The 15681-nt window shown below is 31.2% G+C and overlaps 1 protein-coding gene across 2 annotated transcripts in view; it reads left to right on the plus strand.

Moving 5' to 3' along the window:
- Positions 1-13466, plus strand: part of LOC127722175 (ras-related protein Rab-8A) — a 33626-nt gene extending 20160 nt beyond the window's left edge. For both annotated transcript variants that reach the window (XM_052229065.1, XM_052229066.1), the window contains one exon: positions 7882-13466. In XM_052229065.1, coding sequence (XP_052085025.1) covers positions 7882-7965 — 84 coding nt within the window. In that variant the 3' untranslated portion in view covers positions 7966-13466. The remainder of the gene's footprint in view (positions 1-7881) is intronic.
- Positions 13467-15681: the final 2215 nt, after the last annotated feature.

Here is a 15681-nt window from a genome sequence, read left to right on the forward strand (position 1 = left end):
ATTTATATATGATCATAATGCAGTGTTCTCCCCAGTATTTTCAAATAGCACCATGTAATTTGAAATAGCATTATTTCCCTAAAATTGTTGCACCACATTTGGCCTCAGACCACAATTATATTTACCATTGGTTACAACGATTTTCATTATAATTGTTAAATTGAATGAAAACATCTTCACCAGTTCAAACATGAAATAAGTTCTACTTTTCATAGACCAGTATTATTCAAATTAAATATTCTTGTCCCAGCACAACCCATTGATGCTTTCTCTCATGTGAGCCCTAAAAACATGTAAAGGGTAGAAGTTGAGTCTTGAATAAATACTGAAGGCAAATTTCTATCCTACTTTCACTTTGGTCAAATCACTACTTTCACTTTCAACAATACATTTTTCAAACATGATTTACTTATTTAAATGTATATGTAACTTGTAGGACCACTTAGATAGTAACCTTTTCATAGAAAACAGTAGCAAGAAAAATCAGAAAGAAATATCCCATATAATACTTTGGAACTATATTAAATAATTGTGGTCTGAAGCCAATTATAATTAATTCTATAATAAAATCTATTTAGATAGCACCATGGTACAAAAGACCTATAAGGGCCTGGGAGGAACACACTGATGATCACAAATATCTCATTCATTTTTAAGAAAAGAATTACATAAGATATTGTTCAGTATAGTGAACATCCTTGTTTGATCCTAAAATTAAATGCCTTCACAATCCTTTTATGTTATCCATCTGTCTGCACTTCTGTGCAGCAAAGTAATACACATACCTGTAGATGAAAAAGGCAATATATAGGTTTCGATTGACACAGTTTGAGGAAGAATTACTTCCCTTTTGTCGCCATGTTGGAGGTCTACATGTAAGTGTGCAAATTCCTTCATAAATCATGAGTTTTCATGAAGAACTTTTATTTTGTTTAGCCTTGCTTAATTCATCACTATGATCTAGTAAGGATCTCTTATCAGACTTGTGTATATCGCATGTTTCAATTTGGTTAGTCATATAAGAAAATCTTGAAACTGTTTATATCTCCAAAGTAGGGGTCAAGGGAAATAACTAACTCAAATTACGTCATTTGAAACCTATCTATTATTTGAAATCATAATGTAATATTATACAGGAATGTGGATTATTTTAATCAGATAATGTATAAAAAGGATAACAGATGCTTAAAATATATATATATAGCTTCATACAATCATGCAAGCTAATTATAAAGCCAGAAAACATGTAATTATTTTATGAATTGCTGTGATACTTTTAATATTGGCTTATATGATATTTGTAGTTAAATTACAGCTAGATTGGGTTTTTTTTCACATGCAATTAACCAAGAAGTTACCTGAAGCTATGATATAGGGGAGATAATTCTAACTAATATTTTAAAACAATAATCAATGTGGATTTTAAATATAGCAGGTGCTTTTGAATATTTGTACTCTGTTTGTAAAAACCCTTTTTTTTGCAGCTTCTTTCAAATTACTTAGACCGTTGCAAGTAGCAAATTTATAAAATTGCAATGAGACTTAATTTGAATTTGAAGTCATTGTATCAAAAAATGTCCTATGTAATTGAAGAATGTATGTATGAAATTGTCTTTATTTTGTTAATGGAAGTCTTTAGAATTTGTACAAATTCAAGTTTGTATGGTTAATAAAAATAATGTACAGATGACTTTACAATTGAATGTAGATCAAAACATAGGTATTACTACTGCTTTCACAGAATATATTCTATTTGATATAGAATGATTATTTAATATTTAAATAAACAATTGCAGCTGTTTACCAATTTTAGCAGGTACATTTGTCAGTCAAAGTAGAACAACTTGTTAACAGTTTGAATCAATCTTGAAAGAAAATTGATGTTTTTTTCTGACTCAGTAAATTTCAACTTTTCTGCACTTAGGCAGAAAATTGATTGTTAATGAGAGTTTTGGATTGCTTGTTAATGAGAGTTTTTGGATTGCTGATTTTACAGTAAAATAAGTTAATGGTCAAGGTTTACATTGTAAATTGCACTTCAGTAGACTCTTTCAAATCTTCAATTTCAAAGCATCAATATTAACTCAACTATTACATCATACTTAATTATACAAAGCATTTTTTAATTTTTTCGTATTTTTTAAAGATTGTATATATATATCAATCTATGTCTTGTTGTAAGTTTCCTCCTGTGACATAATCTTCAATTTGTTGAAGGCGGTCACTATCAGGGATGTCACTAGGTTTTGAAGTAGGAGGATAAATAATTAAAGTAGCAGGCAAGGATTGCGGACGTCATAGACGTCCGGTGCGACGAGCTTGCTCGTCGCCCATCACGGTGAGGGGTGTGGGGGCCGCTCAAGGTCCCTAGAATTTTTTTCTAAAATGGTGCAAAAATCCTGAATTCTGGGGGGCTCCTGAACTCTAATTTAGTCCTAATCAAACACCATTTTTTATACGACCGCAAAAATTGAAAATTTTTTGGTCGTATATTGGTATGACGTTGGCGTCGTCGTCGTCGTTGTCGTCGTCGTCGTCGTCGTCGTCGTCTGGCGTCGTCCGGCGTCGTCCGAAGACACATTGGTTTTCGCACTCTAACTTTAGTTTAAGTGAATGGATCTCCATGAAATTTTACCATAAGGTTCAATACCACGAAAGGAAGGTGGGGATTGATTTTGGGGGTTATGGTACCAACAGTTAAGGAATTAGGGGCCAAAAAGGGGCCAAAAATAAGCATTTTTGTAACTTCCAGACAATAACTTGTGTGAAAGTGTATGGATCTCTCTGACATTGTACCACAAGGTTCCATATCACAAAGGGAAGGCTGTAATTGATTTTGGGGGTAATTGCCTCAAAATTTTAGGAATTAGGGGCCAAAAAAGGGGCAAAAAACAAGCATTTTTCTAGTTTCATGACAATAACTTGTGTGTAAGTGTTTGGATATTTCTGAAATTGTACTACAAGGTTCCATATCACAAAGGGAAAGCTGGAATTGAGTTTGGGGGTAATTGCCCGAAACGTTTAGGAATTGGGGGCCAAAAAGGGGCCAAAAATAAGCATTTTTCTAGTTTCCAGACAATAACTTGTGTTCAAGTGTATGGATCTCTCTGAAATTGTACTGCAAGGTACCATACCACAAAGGGAAGGCTGGGATTGAGTTTGGGGGTGATGAATCATAAGGGGGTTCAAAAAATTTGGGGGGGGGGGGATTTTTTTTTTTCTTTTTTTTTCTTTTTTTCCTTTTTTTTTTCTTTTAAAATTTTCCATTTTAAGTTGGGTATTTCTGATTAATATTTAAAAGCAAATAATAATGATATGGTAGGAGATACACACCAAACAGGATGTGTAAATTATTATATAATAAGTATTGTGCAATAGCAAGAAATTTTCAATTGCACAGTATTGCACAATTGCAAGAAATCTTCAATTACACAGTATTGCGCAATAGCAAGAAATCTTCAATTGCACAGTATTGCGCAATAGCAAGAAATATCCAATAGCACAATATTGCGCAATAGCAAGAAATTGTCAATTGTACAGTATTGCACAATAGCAAGAAATATTCAATTGCACAGTATTGTGCAAAAGAAGATACTTCGTATAAATTGCTTATTTCTTGATCAATTTCAATGGGGTTTTATTCTTGAATTCTTGGGGTTCTTTAATATGCTGAATCTAACCGTGTATTAAGTTTTTGGATTTTGGGCCCCGTTTTTAAATTGGTCCACATTGAGGTCCAAAGGGTCCAAAATTTAACTTTGTTTGATTTCATCAAAAATTGAATTATTGGGGTTCTTTGATATGCCGAATCTAACCGTGTATTTAGATTCTTAATTTTTGGTTCCGTTTTCAAATTGGTCTACATTAAGGTCAAAAGGGTCCAAAATTAAACTTAGTTTGATTTTAACAAAAATTGAATTTTTAGGGTACTTTGATATGCTGAATCTAAACATGTATTTAGATTTTTTATTATGGGCCCAGTTTTCAAGTTGGTCCAAATCGGGGTCCAAAATTAAACTTTGTTTGATTTCAACAAAAATTGAATATATGGGGTTCTTTGATATGCTGAATCTAACCATGTATTTAGATTTTTGATTTTTGGGCCCCGTTATCAACTTTGTCCACATTGAGGTCAAAAGGGTCCAAAATTAAACTTTGTTTGATTTCATCAAAAATTGAATTCTTGGGGTTCTTTGATATGCTGAATCTAACCATGTATTTAGATTTTTTATTTGTGGACCCGCTATCAAATTGGTTCATATTGAGGTCAAAAGAGTCCAAAATTAAACTTTGTTTGATTTCATCAAAAATTGAATTATTGGGGTTCTTTGATATGCCAAATCTAACCATGTATTTAGATTTTTAATTTTGGGTCCCATTTTTAAATTGGTCTACATTAAGGTCCAAAGGGTCCAAAATTAAACTTAGTTTGATTTTAACAAAAATTGAATTCTTGGGGTTCTTTGATATGCTGAATCTAAACATGTGTTTAGATTTTTGATTATGGGCCCAGTTTTCAAGTTGGTCCAAGTTGGGGTCCAAAATTAAACTTTGTTTGATTTCAACCAAAATTGAATATATGGGGTTCTTTGATATGCTGAATCTAAACATGTATTTAGATTTTAGATTTTTGGCCCAGTTTTCAAGTTGGTCCAAATTGGGGTCCAAAATTAAACTTTGTTTGATTTCAACAAAAATTGAATATATGGGGTTCTTTGATATGCTGAATCTTACCATGTATTTAGATTTTTTATTTGTGGGCCCGCTATCAAATTGGTTCATATTGAGGTCAAAAGGGTCCAAAATTAAACTTTGTTTGATTTCATCAAAAATTTAATTATTGGGGTTCTTTGATATGCCAAATCTAACCGTGTATTTAGATTTTTAATTTTGGGTCCCGTTTTTTAAATTGGTCTACATTAAGGTCCAAAGGGTCCAAAATTAAACTTAGTTTAATTTTAACAAAAATTGAATTTTTGGGGTTCTTTGATATGCTGAATCTAAACATGTGTTTAGATTTTTGATTATGGGCCCAGTTTTCAAGTTGGTCCAAGTTGGGGTCCAAAATTAAACTTTGTTTGATTTCAACAAAAATTGAATATATGGGGTTCTTTGATATGCTGAATCTTACCATGTATTTAGATTTTTTATTTTGTGGGCCTGCTATCAAATTGGTTCATATTGAGGTCAAAAGGGTCCAAAATTAAACTTTGTTTGATTTCATCAAAAATTGAATTATTGGGGTTCTTTGATATGCCAAATCTAACCGTGTTTTTAGATTTTTAATTTTGGGTCCCGTTTTTTAAATTGGTCTACATTAAGGTCCAAAGGGTCCAAAATTAAACTTAGTTTGATTTTAACAAAAATTGAATTCTTGGGGTACTTTGATATGCTGAATCTAAACATGTGTTTAGATTTTTGATTATGGGACCAGTTTTCAAGTTTGTCCAAGTTGGGGTCCAAAATTAAACTTTGTTTGATTTCAACAAAAATTGAATACATGGGGTTCTTTGATATGCTGAATCTAACCATGTATTTTGATTTTGGACATTGGACCATAATAGGTAAATTAAAAAAATTGAAGTTCTTAGACCACATTCTTTCTGTGTCAGAAACCTATGCTGTGTCAAATATTTAATCACAATCCAAATTCAGAGCTGTATCAAGCTTGAATGTTGTGTCCATACTTGCCCCAACTGTTCAGGGTTCGACCTCTGCGGTCGTATCAAGCTGCGCCCAGCGAAGCATTTTATTTAATGATGATAAGGTAAATGAGCAGCAAGATGGTCGTATTTTCTATAAAGTTGATCACATAAATATTATTATCACTATATCAAGACTTTCAGCTAACAAGTAGTTGAAGTTGTTTTAGGAAAATGATGAAGGCATGACTCTGTAAGACATGGTGATCATTCAGGAAAAGATTCAAATTTGATCTTATTAGTTGAAAATATTTTTAGTTTAACTGTAGACATGCAACTATTCAAATAATTCTAACCCATAGACAACATTTTTTTTTATTTCTCAGTATTAATAATTTCACATACTTATTACAATAAATCAAATGATGAATTGGACCGTTGCAGGCAAAAAGGTGAGTCTTTAAGGATGTACTTTGGTGAAATTAGAAAAATGTAGAATTTAAAATTGATACTATAAGTCAGAAGACTTCAAGAGCATTTAAGTTAAGAAGCAAACTAATGGAAAGAGAAGAAATCTACAATCTGCTTAAATTTTGGTATATGACCTTTTATGAGTTATTAATTGAAGTATATATGAAAAGAAAAATGGGGGTCATGGGGCAAAATATTTTACCCTGTATCGTACGAAAAAACCCGAGTCCAAACATCTGACAGAAATTCCAAAACCTGACCTAAGTACATCCTTAAATGCATAATGCAGGGCTCACACTACTTCAGAATCATAGGGAGAAGTGACTTCTCTTTTTGAAACTGATAGGGAGAAGTGGTGAGATTTGAAAGAGAAGTGCTCCTTTGCACACTGTGCTACAATGTTTGGTTTTTACTACCTATAGTACAAAAGGGTCATATGTAAATAATGTTCTTTGTATATTGTTCAATTCATATCTGAGTATACAATTAAAGTAAAAGTTCAAATTCAAAGTTGTTTAAGTTTTATAGGTTCTTGTGAGAAACTACCAACTTAATATCAAGCACTAAAAAGAATTTTTTTTTTATGACAAAAGGATAAAGAAATTATAATATATAAATCACAATTCAATTAAAAAACTATCTTGTTTATCATGTTTATGAAATTCAGTGTTTCTCATCAAAATATATACAAAGTTAAGCTAGGCCATGTATATTGATATTAGTATTATAGTCCCAGAGTGAATTAAGCAAGTTTAATCAATATTTTGAAAAAATTCATATATATGGAATTATATACATTAATTAAGTAAATCTAACAAAAAGTCTGTTAATGTGTGTGGAATGCGTAATTTTTCCATTTGGGACCAATTTCCTTGTCAGCTCTTCCATTCATGAGTCCGTAGTTATTATTGTAAAAATACGGATTTCGGTCATAGCTGGTCCGTTTCCGATCAGTAGTTAGTAAACAGTTAATGGCGGACGAAGAAAATTTACAAAAATAAACGATGTTTGACAAGCTATTTGGAAAGGAATATAAAGTTTTTAATGCAATAAATGGATTAAACATTTACTGGAGGCAATTTTTATCACGTTCAAATGAAGTGACAAACTTATTTTGTCGCCGAAAGTTATATTGATGTACGATCTCGTGTAACAAGTACCGGAAGTGCATGAAGTGTTAAAAAGTTGTCTTTTTATTAAACAATCTGCTTCACACTGTAAAGTCAATGCTTAAATCTCTGTTCTTCAGAAAATGAATCGTTTATGTCTGAATTTCTTTAATTATCAATGTTTCATCGACATGGTAAAAAATGAAAACTTTGTGAAAATATTATTTTTGACAATTTTGAAGTAGCCGGCGCCAAAGCAGAAGTAACCGGCGGAATTCGCCGGTTGCCGGCTTCTAATGACATCCCTGGACTATATGGTAGAAGTAGAAGTAGAAGGTTTCTGTTCTCATAAACTGGGTTGCCATTACAGATGAGGGATCATGTTAAAAGTTGGCCAGTGAAGGTGTCATTTACCTTTATATGGTTTCTGTCTTGAGTTAATGCAGTGGTTAATGTTTTGAAATATAGTTATTACAGACATCTAGTAATAATATATAATCTGAAATGTTTAAAAATAGTAATTTGATAGATTCAACAAAGTTAACTGCATGCATAGTTTTAAATGTTGTTTTTTTTTTTGTGTTTAGGAAATGGTTATTTTTTTTTAGAAAAACTTTAAAACACATTTATAATGATTTTTAAATATTTCTATTTTTCAGGAGTCTTCGAGTGCACAAAACAAAGGACACAAATTAAATGAAAAAACTCCTCAAAAATCAAGATGGAGATGTACAATACTTTGAAGAAATATCATTGGTTTATGCAGTCATGTGATTCCCATAACACCATTTGATTGGCAAGGTTTAGTGTTTCTAAATCAACCAGCCAATACAAGAACCAGCTTTTATCATTTGATACGCATCTGGCCTTTGATTGGTCAGCCAGAGACAATTCAACATACATCATTATGTAAATAAGTTCATGAATATTCATGAGTTATGTAAGACTGCTCACTAGTTGATTATTGTCTTGACATCAAATAAAATGAGCTACCAGCCCTGTCAAAAAGGAAATGAGAGTAAAATAAAGTTACACCCTCAATATTAAAATAATGTAGGGTGTTCAATCTTTTAGATTTTTTAATGAAAATTTGTTTTAATATATTTTTATGTTAGATCAAAACAGGGTATTTTGTAGTTTTTGTAACAAAGAGGGGAAAAAGATATTTTCAGTTGAACTTTTAAAACTTGTTACATATATTTTATTTTTTCAATAAATTATAACAAAAATTCTTTAAACTAAAAATGTTTTAAATGTTTTTTTTTAGTTTTAGCTGGTTGTTTAAATAGAAATAGAGATACTTTTTGTACAAACAATTTTTTGTTTAAATTATTGCTCAAATTTAATGCAGATAAGAATATGGAGCTATTATATAAGAAAAATTGGCCTAATTATTACAGACTTTGTAGCATAATATGAAAAAAATGACTTGATTTAATACAAAGAATACAAATTAAAAGTGGTGTGTTATTATTTCATTAAGATTTATTAACACTTAAAAACAAGGACTGGTTTTCACTTTATTTTTGCCTTCTTTTTGTTCAGGATTGATGCATTAGAACCCTACAGAAAAAGGGCTTCAAAATTTATTGGTTTCCTCACTTCATCTTTTATGATTGAAGCATGGTGTGATAGTCAGCAGATTGAAAATCTGTTCTAAGTGTAATTATCAATGTATGAGTGTGTTTGTGCTAATTTCTAAAAAAAGAAGGAATATTTTGTGTTCAAAGGTATGAACGTATGACACTTAATCTTGGTTGTGTTTTTTTCTGAATGAGTACATATGTAAATATTTCATGGTCCGATTGATAATATTACTGTGGATTTATTTATTTTTCGTGGATGAGAGAAAAATTTGTGGATTTATTTATTTTCTTGGATCTGGATTGGAGAAAAATTCGTGGATTTATTTATTTTCGTGGATTGGAGAAAAATTTGTTGATAATTGATTTTGTGGTTTTGCCAAAATCTGCATACAAGTCTATAGAACATTTGTACTTCATAAAACATTTAAATTTTGGGTTAACTTTTACCCTCAAAATTAACGATAAATTGATATCACACGAATAATAATGAATTCACAGTATGTTATTCAAACTTTGATAATAGAAAAATAAAACCTGGCTGCAGTTCAAAGCCTCCATATTGTCATCTACTTTTGTAGATGTCCTCGATGGCAAAATATGAAATTTTTATTCATTTGTTATTTATGACTGAAAGGTAGGGCTGGCAGCTCATTTTGCATAATCACTACATAATTATGTATGTGCTTCCTTTAACTTATATTTCACCTTGAAATTCAATAAACCTGTCTTAACCAAGCCATGTTTGGACTAAAAGATTTCGTCTGGATTTCACAAGATTAATTATTAAAGAATTGTCACCTTATGTCCTGATAGAAGATCAATTAGACATCTATCAGGTCAAGACAAAGGATAAAGATGTGAACAATCACAGGTAACTTTAAGGCCTCCAACAATGAGCAAAACCCATACTGTAAAGTCATCTGAAAAAGGCTTGGGATGACAAAATTGAAATGATTTGAAATAGAAAACCAACTGCTTTATTTATACTACAACAACAAAACCATTAATGGTAAGCAATTGCAACCAAAGACAACCATTGGACAACAGGTTTCTGACTTTTAATAGACACATAAAGAATGTGGTGGAGTTAACATGTTTGTGAGTATTTAACCCTCCCTCAAACCTAGGACATTAGGGTAACAACACAACATAACAATAAGGGCTATTCCATTAAAATGTATGTGGGAGGGTAGGAAGGGACTTTCAAAATATCCCTACAACCAAGAACCATTTTTTAGATAATTTTTCATAATGGTAATAGACACATACTGAAAAAAGACCCATGACCCACATTCAATAATTAAACTTCCCTTCCTACCCTCCAACATACATTTTAACAGAATAGCCCTAAAGTGTAATAATCAGTTAGAAAGGGGCTTGACTCATTAGTTTGACAAGACTTTTTTTACACATGGTTTGGTTAAGACAGGTTTCACTGTGCGTTTCTTGCTATTATAACCTGATAATTTACTTTTATGGTCAATTTTTACCATTTGTAAATAGTACTCTACAATGCAGCTACTAGTATATTATATTGGCGTTTCTGTTATAGCTACCTGTCCGACAGAAATAATTGTACAATAGTATGTGAAAACCTACTTTTATTTTGAAAGTAAAATTCATGTTTAGCATACAAATCATCATAACTAATTTGTTCTATTGTGGAAATGTTGAAGTAAGTAACTATCACATGACAGTCATTTGACAGTTTCTCATTTCTTTTCATTTGAAGATTAAAAAATAAAAGAGTTCTTAAATTATGAGCGTTATGTATGTCAGGGGAGATTTCAAGTGAAAGAATATGTGAAACTATAAATTGCATTAAATTATTAGCTCCAATAGAATGCTTATTTGTAATCTTCCCCTTAATCAACAGAAATGTTAATGAAATCATCCACTTAATCATTACGTTTTCACTACAGGTTGTTCTCTATTTGATGTTCCAGTAAGAGTTGTCTCTCTTTTATGAAAGTACATTTAACGGTCTATAGTATATAAGTTATTTTTAGGCCATAGATTTAATTTCTAAGCAGAGATAAAACTTATTGTTTTTTTAAAAGAAAATAGGTTTTAGATCATTGTTGAAGGCAGTAGAGTGACCTATTGTTGATCTGGTCTCCAGTGGATAGATGTCTCATTGGCAATCATACCACATCTCCTTATTTTTATATATTCTATGAAAATTTAGAGTCCTATATGAAACCTATTCCTGAGCAAGTTCTTAAGAAGTGTGCAAACAAATATGCTGATATGGAAATACCAGCCCATAAGAAAAATTTGTAAAAACTGCATTTGAATTATGAAATTTTGGAATGGAAAGTAATAAAAAATCAAAACAAATATGATGTTCAGAACAGTTAGTTTTCTTCTGGGATAATCCAGTCTTGAGTTTCATTAGCTATGTTTTTGTTAGATTTCTGTTACAAAATATGGTGCATTAAGTCTGTGAATTGATTTTACAGAAATTTTATTAAAAACCAATCTGTAAGAAACAGCAGTGACAACTAAAAAATTAAAAATCTGGAATTGAAGGTTGTTAATAATAAACGATAAGGCTTATAGTATCTTTCTCTACAGTGCATATATACAATATGATTCAATAATAACATTTTTACTTGTGTTGAATGAATCACAGTTAAACTGGTTGATTGCTGATAACACTCTTCTTTTCAACCCCTTCATAAAAAACCTTATGAATATCATCAATCGCTGCCATTCAGTGTAAAAAAACTCTTGCTAGAAATATTGTACGTTCAACCAGTTTTGGGTGTACTATGCTTATTAAACTCAACTGGGACCATGTGCACCAAAATTTAAATTAGTGCCTCAGGATTCACTTATTAGATTGTACTTAAAGATTTAACAATCACTTGTTATATGTTCATTTTGTCAAGAAATCTTTATATCATCTTTACAGATCTAGACATAATTTCTGCTGTAAAAAAAAAATGATTTAGACAATTTAATGAATGGTAATTATGCTAAGGTTGTTAAAAACTGGCAAAGTATAAGAAGATATTGTTTTGATACATTATGTGTCTGTGAAAAGGGAGAGAGAATGAAATATAAATATATATACCATTAAATTCTATTTGAATTTATGAATGCTAAATGTCTCATTAGTTTGATAGTAGTGCTTATTTTGCATAATGAAATGAAGGGTAATTTGTATTTCAAGTTATTGCAGATGACATTCTTTGATGAACTTGGTCAAGATATAAAGTCATTATAAATTAAAATTTACAAACAATCTGTATCTGTATATGAGTATACTAGTTATGAAGCAATTAAAAAATGTGGAAAACGTATGCAAAGCAGGTGCTTGCTAGATAGTTGAAAATCAATATTAAACGGTATGTAACATAAGTGCTTACAAATTAATGTAAATTAGAAATTATTACAATGTTTTTATTATTGCAAAAATTGCGATGGGATAGGTTCCACAAAAATAAGAACTTGCATTTTAATCTTCTGTAGCATTATTATAATGTAGCATTTCCTGAAATCACAATAATTAATCTCCCATTTATGTCCATTTCAGGGGCAGATCCACCCATTTTTAAAATGGGGGTTCCCAACCCAGGATAAGGGGGGGTTCCAACCATATGTCCCCATTCAAGTGCATTGATCGTCCAAAAAAAAAAAAGGGTGTTACAACCCACGGAACCCCCCCCCCCCCCACTGGATCCGCCACTGCATTGTTCAACAATCACAATAATAAATGCACGCAACAATTTCTGAATTTACAGAATATCAGTATAAAGTTGCTTGTAGTGAAGTAATGAATAATTGTCAGAAAACGTGTCCTTGAACCTCTTCTTTAAATATGATAATGATGAATAAATGTTTGGTTGTATATCTAAATCATGGTAATCTACCAATGGCCATAAATTAAAATTGTTCATGACCTATTTTTTAAGACATTGTACACTACAGATCTTCTTTGTAAAGAGTTTAATTTAAACACTTACTTTTTGTTGGATTTGCTTACACATGTAGCAGGGTCACCTCATATTCTGGACACTTTTTTTCACAAAGAATATGAAATATTTATTTAAAAGTTTTTTTTTATTTTAAGCCTTGTCTTAAGCTTGTTACTTTAAAAAAAAACAGAAAAGAAGGCAACATATCACGTATTGTTGAAGTTGGCATTATATATCCGGGATAACAAAATTGAAATAAATTAAAAGAAATGTTCATGGAGAAAACATTTTATCAATACAATTAACCAACATTGATATGTTTTTGTTTTTTTTTTGGCATTGACTATTTCACTTTATTTAAGGTTTCAAATCCTTTCTATTACAAAACTCGAGTATGAAAGTGTAAACATCTATCATGAACAAAACCTGCTGTAAATATTGTATGCTTGCACTTAATGTTCAAAAGTGTATAATTTTATGTAAAAAATATGTAAATTTCTGGTGAACATATAGATTTGTTATGAACTGTTTTAACTGATTTTATTTTGTTATGTCCCTTTGTTATCCAAGGATTATTAAATTGTCTCCCTTGTAAGTGAATTTTTAATTTATGATTTAACTTTGTTTAACACTCCTGAATGGTTATTGCTTATATATTTACATTCTATTTCATGAAAAAATTTGTATTAAGAATTTTTTTGTAAGTTAACAAACAATTAAAAACTTGCAGATCAATTTGTTGTAAGATTTCATGTGAAGTGAATGGACAATATCGGTTACAAAATAGTCTGCACCCTTTAGGGATGGTTATAACTGGAAAGGTTGGATTATCATGGTGCAAAGATTGTTTTAACAGGGGAGAGTTCACAATAGCATGTCCATCAGATCGGTTTCACCTGACCTTGACCTCTTTCATGGATCAGAGATCAAGGTTAAGTTTTGATGGTCAAGTCAGCATTTTTATTCTGACACAAAATGATTTACTGTCAATTAACTACAATTTTCTAACTATGTTTTGATGTAGAAGTAACAGAATTGTATGATAAAGGATGGACTTTATAGGTAACTTCATTTTGAACAGACACTGAATTTGATTGAAAGATGATAAGATTATTTTTTATTATATTAACAGTCATGATTAAAAAAAAGATTATTGATTTTTCATTTATATATATATAGATAAGGAGAGGTGGTATGATTGCGAATGAGACAACTATCCACCAGAGTTCAAATGAAGTGGATATAAGCAATTAAAGGCAACTGAACTGCCTTCAACAATGAGAAAAACCCATACTGTATAGTCGGCTATATATTCATCCTTTCATTTTGCAATATGCCACAACTTTTTTCCATTTCATAATTTTGCCTTTAAGCAATCATAATTAATTTTTTATAAAGTGACTGACATTTTCACAGAATTTAAAGGAGATCTATCTTTTAATCAGAAATGCATATGCAATATTCAGTTTCAGCAGTGTTTTATGTGCTTTTAATGTCTTTTATATGTCATGAAAGTTGCAGTATGCGAGACATAGGAATTACTTTTGGGCTGTGACAAAGTAAATTATTTTTAAAAAGCTACATATTTCAGAAGGTAGAAGTCCTGAATGCTTTATATCTTGTATGCAGATGCCTTTTGTTACATAGTTTCTGTCTGTCATATGTCCTTTGTCCTTGACCTCATTTTCAAGGTTCAGCTACTTCTTGAATTTTTTTAAAAGTTTTTTTGTCATGTGAAATACTTATTACATGTATGGGTAATTGAATAACTATATTTGGTATATGGGAACCTTGCAAGGTCTACTTTTCTATCAGATCGGGTTCACCTGACCTTGACCTCTTTTCATGGATTAGAGATCAAGGCTAAGTTTTTATGGTCAAGTCAGTACCTAAGATACTATCAGCAATACATCAACTATAAATGGTGTATAATAGAAAAATAAAGGATATGGGGTAGATGGCATGATTGCTAGGTGTACCTGTCTGTCTGGTAGGGTTCATCTGACGACCACATTTCATGGTTCATTGGTCTATTTTATTTTTTTGTGGTTTTGTGTTTTTCAGATACTATAAGCAATAGGTTAACTATATTTCGTGTATGGAATGTCTTGACTTCATTTTCAGTGTTCATGGGTCGACATTAAGTTATCGTGGTTATGTCTGTTTCTCAGATGCTATAAGCAATAGGTCAACTATATTTGGTATTTGAAATGATCCAAGGTATGCATGTTTTCTGGCAGGGTTCATCTGACCTTGTCTTTATTTTTATCATTCATTGGTCAATGTTCAGTTTTTGTCTCGCCTTGATGGAGTCAAAAAGTGAGACATAGGTATGCTGTTTCTGGCAGCGTCGGCTTTATCAACAATGTAATAGTTTGTGATTAGGTCAGTCTATGGAGAACCACTATTGGTAGGTCAATGGTATTTGGTATGCAGTTATATCAGCATTAGCACATCTCATTTCCATGGAGATTATTATGGGCCCACCCCCTCAGTCATGGTCTATTGACTTTGAAACTTTTGCTTAGTTTACATTATAAGTTTGTGTGATTAGGTCAGTTTATGGGGAACCGCTAGTGGTAGGTCAATGATATTTGTATGCATATGTGTTAGCATTGGCACATCTCATTTTCATGGAGAATGTTTGGCCCTGTACTGTCAGTCATGGTTCATAAGTATCGCTATTTTAATTTCAACATTAGCATATTACTATCAAAATAACAAAAAGGTGAGGCATATCTCTGTGTTAACAATTTTATTTTGTTATTAGGTCTATTTCTCAGGGGTATAAGCAAAAGGCTAACTATATTTTGTGTATGATATGATTGTAAGGTGTCAATATATATCTGACATTGGCCTCATTTATGTGGATCATTGATACTGAAAAGATTACTGTAAATTCAGTAATTATGACTGCATTCATTATTGGGATTTATTTTGAACAATGAAC

This window comes from Mytilus californianus, unplaced genomic scaffold (genome assembly GCF_021869535.1).
Source record: "Mytilus californianus isolate M0D057914Y unplaced genomic scaffold, xbMytCali1.0.p SCAF_12, whole genome shotgun sequence".
In the NCBI taxonomy this organism is placed as follows: Eukaryota; Metazoa; Mollusca; class Bivalvia; order Mytilida; family Mytilidae; genus Mytilus; species Mytilus californianus.